At 42.8% G+C, this 18,878-nt stretch overlaps 1 protein-coding gene across 7 annotated transcripts in view; it reads left to right on the top strand.

Annotated features, from left to right (window-relative positions):
- SUPT3H (SPT3 homolog, SAGA and STAGA complex component) overlaps window positions 1-18,878 on the top strand; it is a 290,071-nt gene that overhangs the window by 162,069 nt on the left and 109,124 nt on the right. For all 7 annotated transcript variants that reach the window (XR_006413655.1, XM_044419221.1, XM_044419222.1 and 4 more), the window contains exon 3: window positions 10,080-10,164. Coding sequence is in view for 6 of the 7 variants with exons in the window: in XM_044419221.1 (XP_044275156.1) it covers window positions 10,080-10,164 (85 nt within the window). In the remaining variant the exon portion in view is untranslated. The remainder of the gene's footprint in view (window positions 1-10,079; window positions 10,165-18,878) is intronic.

Raw genomic sequence — 18,878 nt, 5'->3', positions numbered from 1 at the left:
GAAAGGAATGTTTCATGGAAGGATGGGCATGATAAAGGACCAAAATGGCAGGGACCTAACAGAGGCAGAAGAGATTAAGAAGAGGTGCAAGATTACACAGAAGAACTATACAAGAAAGAGCTTAATGTCTCTGATAACCATGATGGGGTGGTCGCTGACCTCGAGCCAGACATCCCAGAATGTGGAGTCAAATGGGCCTTAGGAAGTTTGAGCAACAACAAAGCCAGTGGAGGTGATAGTATTCCAGCTGAGCTATTCAAAAGACGATTCAGTAACTACACTCAATATGCCAGCAAATTTGGAAAACTCAACAGTGGCCACAGGATTGGAAAAGGTCAGTTTACATTCCGATCCCAAAGAAGGGCAATGCCAAAGAATGTTCAAACTACCGCACCATTGCACTCATTTCACATGCTAGCAAAGTTGTGCTCAAAATCCTACAAGCTAGGCTCCAGCAGTATGGCCCGAGAACTACCAGAAGTACAGGCAGGATTTCGAAGAGGCAGAGGAACTAGAGATCAAATTGCCAACATACGCTGGATCATGGAGAAAGCTAGGGAGTTCCAGAAAAACATCTACTTCTGCTTCATTGACTATGCTAAAGCCTTTGATTGTGTGGATCACAACACATTGTGGCAGGCTCTTAAAGAGATGGGAGTACCAGACCATCATATTTGTCTCTTGAGAAACCTATATGTGGGTCAAGAAGCAACAGTGAGAACTAGATATGGAACCACTGATTGGTTCAAAATTGAGAAAGGAGTTCGGCAAGGCTGCATACTGTCGCCCTGCCTATTTAACTTATATACAGAGCACATCATGAGAAAGACTGGGCTAGATGAATTACCAGTTGTAATTAAGATTGCCGGGAGAAATATCAACAACCTCAGATATGCAGATGATACCCCTCTAATGGCAGAAAGTGAAGAGGAACTACAGAACCTCTTGATGCGGGTGGAGGAGGAGAGCACAAAAGTTGGCTTGGAACTCAACATCAAGAAAACTAAGCTCATGACATCCGGTCCTCTCACTTCCTGGCAAATAGATGGGGAAGAAATGGAGGCAGCTACAGATTTTATCTTCCTGGTCTCCAAGATCACCTTAGACAGGCCTGCAGCCAAGAAATTAAAGGATGCTTGCTCCTTGGGAGGAAAGCTATGGCAAATCTAGAAAGCATACTAAAAAGCAAAGACATCACCCTGGCAAGAAAAGTGAGTATAGTCAAGGCTATGGTTTTCCCAGTTGCAATGTATGGCTATGAAAGTTGGACCATAAGGAAGACTGAGCGCTGAAGAATTGAGACCATTGAATTGTGGTGCTGGAGGAGACTCCTGCGAGTCGCATAGGCTGTACGGCAATCAAACCTGTCAGTCCAAGAGGAGATCAACCCTGACTGCTCTTTAGAAGACCAAATACTGAAGATAAAACTCATATACTTTGGCCACCTAATGAGAAGGAAGGACTCCCTGGAGAAGAGCCTAAAGCTGGGAACAATAGATAGCAAAAGAAGAAGAGGATGGCAGAGAATGAGGTGGCTGGATGGAGTCACTGAAGCAGTCGGCGTGAGCTTGAGTGGACTTCGGGGGATGGTGGAGGACAGGAAGGCCTGGAGAAATGTTGTCCATGGGGTCGGGATGAGTCAGACACGACTTCGCGACTAACAACAACAACTACTTGTTATTTGAGTGGTAATCACTGTGAGCCCCAAGCCCCACACCGCCTGAGTCTGTGGGAGAGTAAGCCCTCGCAGATAAGAACTTCTTTCTCTGTTTGGTTTACAGGTTCTGCAGTGTGTTCACAACCTTTGCCCAACAAAAGGTTGGCACCTGATAAATTAGGACAAGAACAATATAAAATATATTATCAACCAAAGTAAATTAAACAGCATTCAACTTAACAGGATCCATAGTTCGGTTAGGAGAAGGGTTGAACCGTTCAATTGTATCCCTCCCCACTTTTATCCATTAAGTTCAGTGGTGCTCACTCCCAGGTAATTGGGTAAATGGATTGCAGATTAGAGGAGAAAAGTGGGGAGGGAATTTCAGAAGATGGTAGTGAGGGAGAGGGTGATGTTTCCTCCGCTCCCTAATGAGGTCTGCTTAGTGCCATCATTGATATCTTTGGCTCAAGGTTAAGACTTTCCTCTGCTTCGAGGCACAGGATGTGCTCAGGGTCTTGAGGTGGCGGTAGCGGTGGCATCGTTTTCCTTATACATCCTTCAGCTGAGGTTGGAACCACTTATACCAGGATGGGAGCTTTTGTGCAACCCTTCTTTCTACCAGTAGGAACAAAACCGAAAGCACAGAGTTTTCCAGTCACTGCTGCTGTGACATCTCGATGACATTTTTAACATGGTGAAACTGTGTTGTACAGTGTTTACTTCTGAAAGGGTGTTGCTGTTTGCACTATAGTTTAAGGGATTAAAGAACACTTTGTGTCTTGACTTGCTTTTGAGAAAAGAGCTGATGGTTGCAGACTCCCAGTTGCCTATTCCTAATTTAAAGTATGAATGCCTGGATATTAGTGCTTTCGCGCGCGCGCGCGCGCTCTCTCTCTCTCTCTCTCTCTCTCTCTCTCTCTCTCTCTCTCTCTCTCATCTCTGCTGGGTAAAGTAATGTTTTGTCGAGTATTAATATGTTGTACATTGCCAAGATACAACTATTATATGACAGAACAAAAAATATTAAAATTGCAATACTTTTCAAAAATATGTTTTATATTTTGGGTTACAGCTGCATAGCAAGTGTTTTCTTTACATCCATCTAGAAGTCTTTTTGAACTAAAAGACAATAGCACAAACATTTTGATTATATGTAAGAAAACTGAAATGCTTGCATATCAATTTGTATACAGAACAGAAAAGCAAAAGCTCTGCAAAAGTACCATGATGAGAATGTGCAAGTAACTAACTACAATAACAAGGAGTGAAGATGTCTTATGTCACTATGACTTCTAAAACTGGATTCCTGACAAAGTCCCTGGCCTGAAATGTACTTTCCCCTATTGTTTGTTGCTCTCAGTGAGACTCAGCATAACTGGTGCTCCCCCACCAGTATTTATCCATACTGCCACACTTTCTCTTCTAGAGGGGCTTCTGATGGTGGTTTGCTGTCAGCCCATTCTTCTTGGGATAGGGCTATTTAGCAGACTTTTTAAGGCAATGTTGTGACTTGCATTGGTCAGATTTTGAAAGGCACTTTGGGTGGTTAGGCTCCATGTGAGCTATTATGCAAGTTTAATTTCTTGGCTGCTTTGTGCGTGTGTGCCTGCTTTGACTATATAGGGATTTGACATCCAGTTCAGATGCGCATGGGGATCCTCTGGCAGGCCATGCAGTGGAAGGAGCCAGTGGTAGAATTGCCACTAAAATTAAACAATACTCCTCACCACCTGGTCCCAGTGTGTCACTCTGGCCTGCCAAAATCACTCCATCAGCACATCCCATACAGGTCTTTTGATTCTAAATATTCCACCCTTGCGCTACTACCGAACAGCATTCTTAGCCATCTAAACACCTCTGTTAGGCAGGTCTTTCTCAGCACAGGCCACTGACACTCAATCCACAATTTTTCCCATGACAAAAAATTGCTAGAAAAGGGCAAATTCAGGACTCTGCTTTGGTCTAGTCTAATTCAATGCACTCCATCCTTCTTTATATGATCCTTCTACATCCTTCTTCTTCTCCAACCTATATAGGATCCGTCTCCATCCTTCTTCTCCATCCTTCTTTTTGGCTCTTGGCAGATCAGCAGAGCAGCAGAGGCTGGGAGAGTGTGCTGAGGGTGGCTAGGGGACTGGCGAAGGCAAGGTAGGAGCTGGGCAGCAGAGCGGAGGGACAGGAGCAGCGGAGAGGAAGGGAGGCCCAGTAGGAAGCAGAGGGGCAGGGCCAGCAGCCTGTGAGGGTTATAAGGCTCCACTCAGCCATTGGCAGCGCTAATGGATGTGGCAACACAGGTTTTCGTCCGTTGTCTGCATCCCTTAGCTGTGGCCTGGGCTGCCCGGGGACACCCTTCCCTGGGGGCAGGGGGTTTTAAAATTAGTTTTTAATTAATTTTTTATTTTGTCCTTGTGTGTGTGTTTGTGTTTGTGTGTGGGGTGGGGTTTGTTGGCAGTTCGAGGCTGAGTGTCCTGACAGACCAGATTCTAAGGATATCTTGGGGGAGGGACACAGTAATATTAACTGGGAGACTCACTCAGTGGTGACAGCCAGGTCGCGTCGCTTCCTAGACACTATAGAGGGAGGGTTTTTCATGCAGAGGGTCTGAAAGGCGATGAGGGGGGAAACATCCTTGACTTGGTCTTGACCAACAGGGAGGAGCTGATAGTTGAAGTACAGATTAGGGGAGCTCTGGATGCGAGTGATCACTCCATCCTTTCCTTTGAGATCAGGGGACTGGGGACATGCAGCAGGTCAAGCACTAGAAGCTGGGACTTCAAGAGGGCCAACTTTGGCCAACGGAAGGCCAGACTGGGGAAAGTCTCCTCGGATAGGTTACTGGAAGGCAAGCGAGTTGAGGAGGGGTGGAGGCACTCGAGAAGTTTTGGAAGTGCAAGCCTTGACAATACCTCTAGTTAGTAAGGTGGGGAGGAGAGTGCCACTATGGATGCGAAAGGAGGTGGTGCGAGGGATTAGATGCAAGAGGAACCTCCATAGGAAATGGGTACTGGGGCAAATAGACAATAGGAGGAGGAGGAGGCCCATTGTAGAAAGATGCTTTGCAAGGCTGATTACGAGCTGAGACTTGCAAAGATTTGCAAAGAATATCAAGAGCAACAAAAAGGGCTTCTATCAGCATGCAAAAAGCAAGAGGAAGGGGAGACAGGTAGTGGGACCCTTAATAAGGAGGAAGGAGATCCAGTGACTGATGTGAGGGAACAGGCACAGATCCTAAATGACTATTTTGCCTCGGTGTTCTCCCCAAAGCAGGACGGGAGATTCGCATGGGAGATGAGGCTGGGGACTTAGGGGCACAGATTAGAGTCATCCCCCTTGAAGTCAAGGGGCTCCTCAGGGCACTGGACATTACAAAGGCACCTGACAGGCACCTATACCCGAGAGTACTTCAAGAGTTGTCAGGGGTTCTCTCATGCCCACTGGCCACCATTTTTGAGGCCTTGTGGAGAATGAGTGAAGTTACAGAGGACTGGAAGGGGGCGTCAGTGGTCCCAATTTTCAAAAAGGATAGTAGAAGGGACATGGGGAATTACAGACCAGTTAGCCTTATGTCCATTGTAGGAAAAGCAATGGAAAGGCTCATAATAGAGAGAGATCTAGTGATGCTAGATAGGGAAGGAAGGCTGGCGGCCACACAACACGGTTTCTGCGAAAACAGGTCCTGCCAGACAAACCCTGTGGAATTCTACAATAAGGTTTCGAGGTGGGTAGGTGGAGGGGATGCAGTGGATTTCAGCAAGGCCTTTGACAAAGTGCCTGATGATATCCTGGTTGAGAAACTGAAGAGTTTTGGAATAGACCAAAGCACTGTCTGATGGATTAGGGCATGGTTGACTGACTGAAAGCAGAGGGTAACCGTTAATGGGGAATCATCAGAATGGCACCCAGTGACAAGCGGGATCCCCCAGGGCTCTGTCCTGGGGCCAATCCTGTTTAATCTTTTCAACAATGACATGGAAGAAGGGGTGAACAGTCTGCTGATCAAGTTGGCAGATGATATTAAAACTGGGGCAGTGGGCACAACTGAGGAGCAGGAACTCCATGTCCAAAAGGATCTGGACAGACTATGGAAGTGGGCATGAGAGAACAGGATGGCATTCAATGTAGAGAAGTGCAAGGTGGATGCGTGCCTTGGGGCATAGGAATGGGCATCAAAAGTACAGGTTAGGGGACAAGTGGCTGGAGAGCAGCACTTGTGAAAGGGATCTCCGGGTACTGGAGTATTGTGTTCATTTCTGGGCCCCTTGTTACAGGAAGGATATAGCCAGGTTAAAGTCAGTGCAGCATAGGGCCACAAGGATGGTGGCCGGTTCGCAATGAAAGCCATATGAGGGGAGACTGAGGGAACTGGGTCTTTTCAGCCTGGAGAAGACTCCAAGGGGATCTGTTGGCGACATATAGGTATGTGTGGGGTTGTCACACGGAGATGCGTAGAGACCTGTTCTCCCCTGCAGAGGAGGGCAGGACCCACTCCAATGGAGCAAAGCTCAGGGAATCAAGGTTCAATCTGGATGCTGGGAAGTACTTCCTGACAGTTAGGGCCCCGAGGGTATGGAATGGGCTTCCACAGCAGGTGGTTGAGGCCCCATCGGTGAGGGTGTTCAAGGATAGGCTAGACATACACATGGTAGGTATGTCATGTGCAGAGCTGGCTGGAGCCAGGGGTCAGATTAGATGGCCCAGGAGACCCCTTCTGACTCGCTCTGTTTCTGTTTCTATACTTTATCGAGAATAGTGGATTAAGCAGATGTGGAAGTGTATAGCAGCAGCTATTGCTTTATCAGCTTTTCTGCCATTGGCATTGATTTTTTCTGAATGTAATTAAAAGATGAAGTTTATTATATATTACTTTAAACACTCATGAATTCCAGCTTATATATATTTATTTATTGTAACCATTTACATGCTGCTGTTCATAAATATTTCATAGCAGTGCTGTGGACCACACTGAAGATCTCAGATATGCTGGTTAGGTCTACAGCTTTTGATAATTGTTGCCACCAGCAAAAATGACTGTTAAATACTTGATAGGGTGCATCTTGAGGCATTTCCGTGCATAGTTTTTTATATGCACATGCACATCTGCAGCCAACTTGTGGATGGGGTTCATCTGCCCTCCTCCTGTTTTGTCCTTAGATGTTGATGTGTGGTTGCAGAGTGGTGTGTTCACTGCTATGCACTGTGATTTCTACCTGCCCCTGAAGGTAAAGGTAAAGGTTTTCCCTTGATGTTACATCCAGTCATGCCTGACTCTAGGGGGTGGTGCTCATCTCTGTTTCCTAGCCGAGGGAGCCAGCGTTTGTCCGCAGACAGTCTCCGTGGTCATGTGGCCGGCATGACTAAACACCGAAGTGCACGGAACGCTGTCACCTTCCCACCGAAGTGGTACCTTTTTATCTACTTGCATTTGCATGCTTTCAAACTGCAAGGTTGGCAGGAGCTGGGACGGAGCAACGGGAACTCACCCCGTTGTGTAGATTCGAACCGGCAACCTTTCGATCAACCAGCACAGCAGTTTAAACCACTGCGCCACCTGCATCCCTACCTGCCCCTGAAGGAAGCATTAATTCCCCATTATTGGGGTCAGAGGTAGGGAAAGACAGAGATATCAGGGTCAGAGAAAGAAACTAGAAGATGCTACAAGAGGGCTGCTGCCATAGAAGGTGGTGGCGGATAGCAAATTGAGAACCCCAACCCTCTGGTGGGCAGGGCTGTTGGTGATCCTACTGTCACCTGGAGCTGGCCCTGCATTTTGGACTTCTGGGATGGCTGTCATGAGTGACCTCAACTTCTGTGCCAAAGCTGTCCTTTCTTGGGCAACTCAGCACTACATTGCTGCCTCGACAGCTGCGTGATTGTCAATATGTCATCAGCAGAACACGTGTGACAGGATGCACTCTTGGTTTTCTTGACTAGACTGAAGGAGAGGTATCAGAGAGTGGGCATTTTCTGGGTAACTCGGTTGTCATGACCAGAACACTTCCTGTTGATATCCAGATTAACAGTAGCCCCCTTTTTTTACAGGAGTGTGGGGCCTATTAGAATGAGCCACCCTAGAGTCTGATGAAATCTGATGAATTCTGGAGCGCACTATGCTGTCATGGATGCCCTTTCTGCTTTGCAGAATGTGGAGTTGCTCTTGGCAGCTGGCATGATATGACCACTCTTCCCACTGAGTACAGTTTGTTCATCTCCTCGGTGTCTCCTTGCTATTTCAGTCCCAAGCTTACAAGGCTTGGGACTACAGTGCCTGTTGGAGTGCCTCTTCCTGATTTACCAGGCTCAACCTTTGAGGCTTTGCTCCAGCTGCCAGCCCCTCAAGAGGCTCAGAGGGTGTCACTAGGTGGAGGGCCTTTTCTAAGGTAGCCCCTTATCTTCCCTTACTATGACCCACTGGATGCCAAATTTGTCATCTTTTCAGTGTTACGTTAAAAAAGCCCTTTTTGCAGGGGCCTCTGGCATGATTATCCAGGTGTCTTTTATTTTTAGCTGGGCCTTTTTAATTTTCTTTTAATTGTGTTTTAGTGCTCATTTGTGCTCTTTCAAATTAATATTTAATTCTTGTTAATGTTTTTATGTATTGTACTGTTTTTATACTATTTTATTTTGTTGTTTTTATTGTTGTAAACTGTCCAGATAACTTCAGCTACAGGTAGATAGAAATGAAATGAAATGAAAAAAATAAATAGCTTTAAAAAGAAATTAGATGGCTTGAATACAGGTGTGTGTGTGTTCAGGGGGGGCACTTTTTAGGGATCTGAGTGAACACAAATGAGAGTACACTTTTGAGCCTACTTTGTGATGTTTCTAATTCCAAAGAAGCGGTTTTCTCTTTCTCTTATACCTGCCTACTGCCATATAATGAAGTTTTTCAGAGTGATGTATTTGCCTTACTTTGGACTTTGCAGCCTTTTTTGTTTTTTCAGGCTGCTTTTTTTTAATAAACTGTCCTACTTCTAATTATATTTTAATTCTTGCCATGATTATGTAAGCTACCTTGGTAACTCATTGCAAGGTAAAATATATATGTCCAAACAAAATACTTCAGTTTAGGTTAATGAAATATGGCAAAACTGTCAAAGACAATTTGTACAATAATTTCAAATAAAATTCTTCAGTGTTTGCCGGATTCAATTTGTAATGTAACCTATTCTAACAATCCATTTGCATCATACAATCTAATTCTTTTTCATTACTATTTCAGCAAGATATTTCTTCCTATTATATTAGGAAATCATTAATGTCGGTGTGGGAAAAGTTAAAGATAAAACTGTATACTAAATTACCAAGATGGCTTTCACCTATGGAAGCTCTTGTATATCCAAATGCACTGAATTTTGATACGATTGTGAGATATGATGATATTTTGGATAATGATGGAGGATTGAAATTGAATCAAGAAATACAAGAGCTAAGAACTAATATTTCTTGGTGGCACAAGGTTCAAATGCAATCGAGATATGCTAAAGACTATAGAATGTGGGGCTTTTATAAGGAGCTAACAGCATTTGATCAGGTGATGCTTAAATCAGATGAGAAAATGATTAAAAGATTGTATAACTTCCTACTAGATAGGAGAATGGAAGATGAACAGGTTAAAGAAACTAAGATAACGTGGGCACAAAATTTTGGATATAATATTGAGTTAGAGATATGGCAAAAGCTGTGGGAAAGAAATATTAAAGTAACATTAGCAACCTCATACAAAGAAAACCTGTATAAAATGTTTTATAGATGGTATTTGTCACCAAATAGGTTAGCTAAGATGTTTCCAAATAAGTCAAATGGATGTTGGAAATGTAAACACAAACTGGGTACTTTTTATCATATGTGGTGGACCTGTGATAAGGCAAAAAAGTATTGGATTAAAATACACAAATGACTTGAGGAAACGTTACAAAAACCTCTAACATTTAAATCTGAAGTTTTCTTATTAGGCATTGTACCTGATGATGTTGGTAAACAAGCAATGTATTTGATTCTACATGTAACTACTGCGGCAAGGATTGCATTTGCCCAACACGGGGAGAGTGAAGAGCCACCTACCAATGAACTGATTCTAAAAAAGATCTTGGACTGTGCTGAAATGGACAGATTGACTTTGTCTCTGAAGGAGAAAGAAGATACAGACTTCTATCAAATCTGGGACTCTTTTTACTATTTGCTAGAGAAACTGGACTATGCGTAGAGTTAAATATGTTTATAGTTTAACCTAAAAAGAAAAAAAATGTGGAGGGCTGACCCAGTAGGTCTGATGTTTTTGATGATTGATGACTTTTTAGTTCCTTTTCTGTTAGGTTTATTAAGAATAAAACTTATTAAAAAAGATATTTCTTCCTGTGTGAATGTATAATGTATTCTGTGTATGTGCAGCATTTAGTAACTCTTAATAATTGCCTTTCAGGTTCTCTTTAGGAGATGCTCGTAGACCTCTACATGAGTCAGCGGTTTTGGTGGAAGACATTGTCCATACTCAGCTGATTAATTTGGTAAGTTTTTTTTTTTAAACAAAATAGGAGTTCCGCTGTTCCAGTCAGATACCAGTATGAAATAAGCTTCTTCACAACCCTTTCCCACACAAGTGGGCATTGCATGAGTCTCTGTCACTGCCTAACTTTCATCTGGGCCTGCTAACTTCAGCAAGTCAACTGAGAATTCCACCTCCTCTTCCACTTCTGGATCAGGCTGTATTATAGGAGGAATGGACCCAGTCCTGACAGGAAAGACATAGTGGGAATTAGGGTACTTCATTTCTCTCAGTAGTGGACTGAGTTGTGGAATTTCTTCTTTCTGCATCTCTTCTGATGCAGAAATCAGGCTGGGCAATCTTTCCCAAAGTAGCTATCATGTGTCTAGATATCATTGACTGGACAGAGGGATAGTGGCCTGGAAATCGAGAGGGTTAAAATCTACCCTCTTGTCAGGGTCAGATCACTTCCTGTTGTGGTTTGAACTAATGGCCCCTTTACCCCTCTGCAGGAGAGTGGGAGTCATTAAGTTGGTCCATCCCTGGAGGCTGATGGATCCAAGTGGATTCCAGGCCACTGTGGGGAATTTTTCACCTGGTAAGGTAGGAACTCCTGTCGATGCTCAGGTCACTCTGTGGAATATGGAGATGGCCTGGGCAATTGCCACAATCACCCCCAAGCACCCTTTCCCTTCCTGCAGAGCTCAGTTGGCTCCTTGGTATATGTCAGAGCTGAAGACAATGAAGCAGGAGGGGAGATGGCACAGGTAGAGAAGAACTTGGAGCTAACCAGACTGAACATGGCTTAGTGCCCTTTAACGAGCCTGTTCCATGGAGGTGAAGGCAGTGAGGAAGTGTATCATTGTTGCCAGCATTACATCTTTATTGTGTTGCCCAGTGGAGCATTTCCAGGTAGTTCAGGACCTTTTGCATTCTAGCCCCAAACAAGATTTGATTGAACTTTTGGAGGCACCCTGTGAGGAATTTGCATGACACTTTGAGGATAAAAGTACTTGGATCCATAGTGACTTGGACTGCAGTTATTCCAGTTCCATCAATAGAAGTATCCAGTGCACTGTCTTGTTCCATTCTACTGGATGAGTTTCAGCTTTTGCGACCTAATGATGTGGCCAGAGTGCCTGGCCTTTGACCTGCTTGCTTGATCTACAAATCTACAGAGGGCATTTGAGTCTGGGTCCAGGAGGTTGTTAATGCCTCTTTTAGAGAGGAATGGTACCTTCCACTTAAAAACAGCAGTTGTTACACCACTCTTGAAGAAATCTGTCCTGGACCCAGCGATATAAGCAACTTCTAACCAATTGCCAACTTTCCCTTTTTGGGCAAGGTGATTGAATAGGTTGTGGCCAGGCAGCTGCAGGCTCTCCTGGAGTAAACTGATTATTTAAACCCATTTCACTTAGGTATTAGGCCCAGTTTCAGAACAGAAACTGCCTTGGTGGCCCTGTGGGATGACCTTTGCTGGGAGAGAGATGGGGGGGTTTGTCTAATTCTGTTAATCTATTCACTATCATCATCATCATCAGTGCTTTTTTTGTAAGAAAAATGGTGCCGGAACTCATGAAGTTATTTAACTTTTGCATGTAGTCAATCACAGTACACACACCCACACACGTCAGTTGTGTAACAAAACATAATGATCACCCCCTGCAGTAAGCGCTCAATGCGTGACCACACGACCAATCACAAGCTGAGCGGCACCACAAGCCAAGCAGCGCCATCACAACCAGCGCGAAGTACGCATGCATCGGATTCGACACACAAGCAGCCTGCATGGACCATTTTAATGATTTTGCTGCGGACCTCCTACGCTCGACAGGGCGATTCAAATCCACATGGACCAAACATCAAATTTGCAAAAGTTAAAGTCTGTCAAAAAAAGATGCCAGAACTCCATTCTGGTGCGTTCTATGACAAAAAAAGCACTGATGATGATGATTATTATTGGTCTTTGTAGTTGAATGTTTTATTATGCTTGCATTGTTTCATGTTGTTGGATTTTAACATGTTGTAAGCCACTCAGCGAGCCTGTGGCTAGTAGGGTGACATATAAATTGAATGAACAAATGAATAATAATAAAAAGTGTGTCTATCTGCATGTCTTTGTTTCTCTTTTTTGATATCCATGCACTTAATATACCAAAAATGTATACATGTAGTTCATATGAGTGGGCTGGTTTATAGTGGTTAGGGTGTTAGACTAGAATTGGCAAAACCCAGGGTCTAGTCCCCGCTATGCCGTAAAGCTCACTGTGTGGTTTTAGAACAGTCACAGACTTACAAGCTAACCTACCTCTCAGTGTTGTGAGGATGAAATGGGGATGTGGATCTTGTATGGGCTGTTGTAGCAGTACATTAATTGAAGGAAGGAAGGACGGATGGACGGACGGAAGAGCTTCTTAGAGGAAAGATGGGCTATGATAATAAATAAATAATCCCTAATAAATAAATAAACCCAGACTTCCCTTGGAAAAATGAGTGCCTCTTCAGGAAATGCAGAATGAATGCAGGACTCTGAGTCAAGGTCTCCTCACAGCTGGGCCTCCTTGGTTGTTATTGCTGTTCAGAAATAGGAGCATCAGAGGTCACCATTGCTGTGCATCAGCCTAGTGAGGAAAGCCCATCCCCACAGAGACTGAAGACATTTACCTGCTGCCTGCTGCCGGCTGTTTCTGGATGGAGTGCCTGTTTTTCGATGGTTACTGCTATGAATTTGGAAAAGTAGCATCACCCAAAACAACTGGGGAGAAGACTGTCTGTCATTGTACATGCAGTGCCTCCAACAGCTGCTAGCTCTGAGTGTTGTCAGTACTGGGAACTAATGACACTATCTGCCGAGAGCAGCAGGGGCAGCAGAAATGCATAAAAGGGACTTGGTAGAACATTTGCCTCCAAGGCCTCCCTTTGCTGCCAGCGCCTTTGAAGGAGAGTACAGGCAGGAGCTGTAGCGTTCTGACGTCAGCCAGGGGTCATTTGTTACCATCAGCAGCACATTGCATGTCAAAGACAAGAAGCTTATAGAAGCAGGGAGTTGGTAGAAGGAGGAGGGATGGAGAGGCCTGCAAAAACAGGGGTAGTGTGATATATGACATTACGAGCCAGGATGATAAGTTTGGATGTAAAGATAACTGGAGGGACGCAGGTGGTGCAGTGGTTTAAACTGCTGTGCTGCTGGGGTGGTTGATTGAAAGGTCGCCGGTTCGAATCTGCACAACGGGGTGAGTTCCCATTGCTTTGTCCCAGCTCCTGCCAACCTTGCAGTTCGAAAGCATGCAAATGCAAGTAGATAAAAAGGCACCACTTCGGTGGGCAGGTAACAGCGTTCTGTGCACTTCGGTGTTTAGTCATGCCGGCCACATGACCACAGAGACTGTCTGCAGACGAATGCTGGCTCCCTTGGCTAGGAAACGGAGATGAGCACCGCCCCCTAGAGTCAGGCATGACTGGACTTAACGTCAAGGGGAAACCTTTACCTTTAAAGATAACTGAGATTCACAAATGAACTTCAAACCACTGAGAACATTTGGGGGTGCTATACTCAACAAACCATAGTTGGTTATCTGAGATGTGTTTGGGAATGCAAAAAAAATAAGACTTAAGATAAACAATTCATAGCTTTGTGCTGTGTTCAAACCTAACCAATGTCCCATGAACATTCCTGTTATAATTTCTTAGTGTATATTTAATATGGACATCTGATATATTGATAGATCTCAATTATTAGTTTGTTTCATGAAAAATTAAAACTGTTCAGGCTTACAAGATCATACAGAGAAACTACTAATACGGGTTTAATGTAGGCATTCCCTGAATTTTCAGCATTACATCCATAGTTCTTACTGCACTGATATATTAGAATCCTAAATACAGTTATGGAATTACTTAGATGAATAGTCATTGACGTTTAATAACTTCTAGGTATACAGGTTTCTGATCATGACTTTATGTTGCATTTAGATATTATGCCAAACAAGGATTTCTAACAGCAAACCATAGCTTGATGCAGTGTCTGAATCTGAGTCTTGTTATAAACTAAGGGGCTGCCAAACCCGGATATCTTAATCATGGTTTGAAACTGGTGTGCAAAGCACAAGTTGCTTTGTAGCATTTGCAGTGTGCTGATATGCCTGTGTTCACCAAGCCTTAAAACAATTATAGTTTGGGGCACTGCACTGCTTCAAGAGGCTGCTGTACTTGGACAATGAGTGTCCTGTGATCTGGAGTGCTCAGTAGACAGGAATCTGACAGCTCTAAGCCAAGATTTGTCTGTTTTAACTCTCATGAGTCAAAGTATGATGTAGCTTCTGAACAGTGATTTGATGTCATGTATGAATTGTACCGCAGTTTCTTTAGTATTTTGAAGTATAAAAGTGACTTATAAAAGTGACTTTTATTGTCAGGTAGCCAGAGTTTAAACTTTAGCAACAGCAAACATTTCTATTTCTGAACTAATGATGCTGGCCATAATTCTATGTGTCGGTTTGGCTTGGTTTGGTTTGGTTGTTTTAAAAAAGAAAAAGAGGACAGTACGTTAAGTTCATAATTAGAAATTAGCTGGCATCGGGTTGTACATGAAAAATACTGCTCAGCCTCAGCCATCTTTAGGAAGTTGTTTGCAGCTGTCACTTCTTGCCAACCCGATACCAGGAAAAGTCCTTGTTCTATGAGATTGTTTTTAAAGAAGTAATAAAGCTTCCTGTGCAGGACATTAATTAAGGGGGTTATCAAAATAGGACAAACTAATATAATTTGTGATTGTATAAAATAGAGGAAGTGGCGATCCCATAGGGATTTAATGAATCACAGGATGGAAACAATCTTCTGGCTAACTAAACATTCAGACTTAGTACTAAGTTGTAGAGTGTATATACAACTCAGCAAACCGGAAAATATGGTGTGTTTACATGAATGGATAAAGGAGGTCACAAAAACCATCTGGGCAAAATCCTTGGAGTATTCACTCTGTTTCTACTGTACACTCAGTTAAACTGCACTGATGTGGTCTTATGGCACACCTGTCTTGGTGAAGAAACAAGTTGAAAGATAATAAACATCCCATAAAAAACTTTTATTTGTCAGGATGCTAAAGCAGGAGGGAATGGTAATTGGCAGCATGGTTTCCTAAAACATAGTGTAATTCAAAAAATGACAGCACTATAAAAACATTTGCTTCTGGCTTGATACATTAAAAAAAAAAGAAAAAATAACTTTAAAGTTTGTAAAAGATACCTGAAAAGGTGACAGTTATGTAAATTTTGATATGTAAATATGTTTCCAAGAGTATGTGTCAATTTATAGGAAAAGCTGGTCAAAACTTAGTATAAGTAATTCTTAACATTGAGCAGATTGTATATATCAAGCATGCATTTTTGATTTGTGTTGTAATTTGACACAGTTCTTCCATTTTGGTTTTGGATTTGCTGTCCTCATGAAATCAGTTTTTGGAGACATGTACTGGCCTTGATAAATGAAATGACTAATTATTGCATATCTAAGAATCCAGAACAGTATTGTTATGCTATCCCAAGGGCTTCATCAGTGAAACTGTGGCTAAGTTCTTTATAGCAGCTAACTGGAAAAATGGACCACTTGTATCAAAATGAATTTATTGCAAAAGAACTCAGAAAGGTTCCTAGTTGATTTTATTTAAAGGTGCATAGAAGGTTGGAATACAGAGTTGTAGGGAACAGTTCACAAGAGGATGTGGGGGCTAACCTATGACAATTCCACTAGAGTTTCCTGTGCCTCCCAAAATCTGCAGGGAGCTGGTGAAACGATGAAAAACAACCTCCTTTTTCTGCTTGTGGGGGCATCTAGTTCTGACTCACTTCTGACAAACAGGCCCTGGCAGTGAATGATGTCCCCGTGAGGCCTCTTAACTTCTTGTCAGGCTCATAACAGGACTGACAGTCCCTTGGATAGGAAGGCCCCAATCTGTTTGGGGCTGTAAAAGTTAAGACTGACAGCAAATGCTGCCATTTCTAGGAGCTACCCATCTTTCTTCTTATCTGTACTTGTGTCCAAACCAAGACATAGTGCTGAGGAAGTAGTTATATTCAAGTTTATTTAACAGTAAATGATGATTGAAGATGAACCATTTTGCCTAATCAAGCACATTGAAACCAGCACATTTAACCATGTTAGGATTATGTCAGTCCGAATGCCAAGGGATGAGCACAATATACAGAACTAGTGCACTGCAAATTAACCAAGGTATTTTCTGTGTGCTCTAGTTGGTAGGATCAGCTGCCATCTGCATGAAACCTTGACAAGTATTGACAGTTCAAATTAATGCCTAATGTTGGAAGGTGCTTGGATGTATTTTTAACAGCCACTTCAGTGGCATTTAATAGAGAGAAATCATTGTAGCTTCTAATAATCAACTTATCTGATTTCAAGTGAACCTGATGGTTTAGGATTTCATTTTTTAAAGGAAGATTGGCTTGTTAACAGTATCATACAGTTACAAGCAAATGTGGTCACAGCTGGTTCTGGTTTTTTAACTTACCCACCTGATTGGAAACAACAGGTTTTTGTTATTTTTCCATTTCTTACACTGACACCTAGTGTTCATTGTTTCTTTGTTTTCTAATACAGTGCAATCCTATACATGTGTAATCTCACTGAATTATATACTGCTTCCTCCCAGGGTTGCTGACAAGGCTAAGGGAATGTATTTCTCAAAACATTGCCATCACGCTTTAACATCATGCTACCATTGCCTTGCTTACTGCTTTGGTTGTCTGTTTTTAAGAGGAAATTGTATGCTCTTTCCTAAAAACATTTTTAAAAATGCTAGCATGCCTAATGATTTTGCTCAGAAAAGTAGAAAAGAATATGCAGAAATGACATGATGGAGTGGGGAGAGAAACAGCTACAGCCTTGCTATGGAGAACAGTAACTCTGTGCTTTGAAATATATATTGTCACCAAGGTTTGCTTTCTGCCTCTGATAATCTTACAGTTAGAAAATATATTAAAGGTGGCACAATCTACTGTTTTTGTGGAAATAAATCCCAGGAGGGCTTCCCTATGCCATGGGCACCAAGCCAGGCAGTCAACCAGCCGCATGGAGTGTACTTGCATGTGCCCGGCTAGCATCAATTGCAAGGAGCTTGAATGCTTCCTATGATGCATACAAGCGACTCAGGTAGCCCTGGGCATGATTCCAGGTGATAGCAGGGCACATCCCTCTGCACTCAGAACCTGTTAAAGGTAGCTCAGTTGAGATCTTCTTCCATGTGCAGAAGAGGCATTTTACAGAGGATTTGTGGGAAAGGCCAAGAGGGATATATTTGCGTTGTTTCTGGAGGGTTCTTGGTGCTCTTAGTACTATTTCTCTTCTGCAATTACCTCTATTTAAGTATTATAAAACTCAGCAGAGACCAGCAGACCAGAAGAGCACATGCATTTCTGTTGCCCTGCACTTATGGAAGGCATGTATCCACATCAGGTTGAGAGTCTCCACAAATACTGGAGGCTTCCCTTCTCAGAATGGCACTTTCCATGAGGACGGGGCAACAGAAGTGATGATAGGAGCACGGCTAGCACAATCCCTTTCCCGGCATGTTTACTCTGTGTTATACTGCTCGCATAGAGTTTTAGTGAATGTACATTTGTATTTTAATAGGCTTATTTATTTATTAAAACATTTGTATGCTGCCCAGTTGTGCCACAGCACAGTTTTATTGTAGCTTTTGTTTTCAGGGGAGTGGTAAAAGCAGCTAACAAAGCATAAATGCACATTACAACAAAACACATTTAAAAAAAACCCCACAGGTACACTAGCAAACAATATTTAGAACATCATTCACATGCCACTATTTGAAACAAGGAAATGCCAAAATGTTCCCAAAAATGCTTCCTTGGGAGGGTGTTGCATAACCCTGGTGCCACGGCAGGAGGCAACCTTTCCGTTGTGCTCCCTTGCTGTACAAAGGGTAGGACTTTTGACTTCTCTGTACTCAGGTTCACATAGGACTTTGTTTTGTATGAGATACATTTATGACCCTCTAGTGTAAAGGCAGTCAAGCCAGCGTGCATCATGTTTAGCACATTTTGCTAATGAAATGCAAATGCGTAAATATGCACAAAGAGTGTTAGCAAAATTGTTGTCCGTCTGTCCCCCATTTGCCATTCACAGCCCTTGGTGACTTAAACATTTCCCCTAACTTCTCATTAATCCTCACAACTCCCATTTGTGGTATAATCAGAATAATAAATAGATTCTCTGCAAACTCCAACTATAATATAATTTATATCAGGGTGGCAGAAGGGATATCCATATCTAATTGTAGATCTTTGTGTGATCATTGAGGATTATAAATTGCCATTTTTTTAACAGTAGCAGCAACAAAATGTCTCCCCAATATCACCCAAAAATATACTGCTGAAATAAGTGGGGGCAGCTTGGAATAAACTGGAGTGGATTTGTGTGTGGAACGGCTGCAAGCTCTGTTCAGTTCTGTACTCAAAACAAATTCAGTGGATGTTAGGTTGCAAAAAACAAAATAGATTCCACAAACCTGAAGTCTGTCCACCCAATTTACAACCCTCATTTCCTATTTTTATTTATGCATTACTAAGTAACAGTCTTTTTCTCACAGCTCTTATTTCTCCCTTGCCATTTTTGATGCCCTCCTCAGAGATTCATTGTATTGTACGTTACATTTTTCTGCATTCTGCAACATGAACTTGTGTGCACAATTAAAAGAAAGAT

The sequence above is a fragment of the Varanus komodoensis genome, unplaced genomic scaffold, assembly GCF_004798865.1.
Source record: "Varanus komodoensis strain SLA01 unplaced genomic scaffold, ASM479886v1 scaffold100, whole genome shotgun sequence".
In the NCBI taxonomy this organism is placed as follows: Eukaryota; Metazoa; Chordata; class Lepidosauria; order Squamata; family Varanidae; genus Varanus; species Varanus komodoensis.
This window is presented reverse-complemented; position numbering and strand designations above follow the sequence as displayed.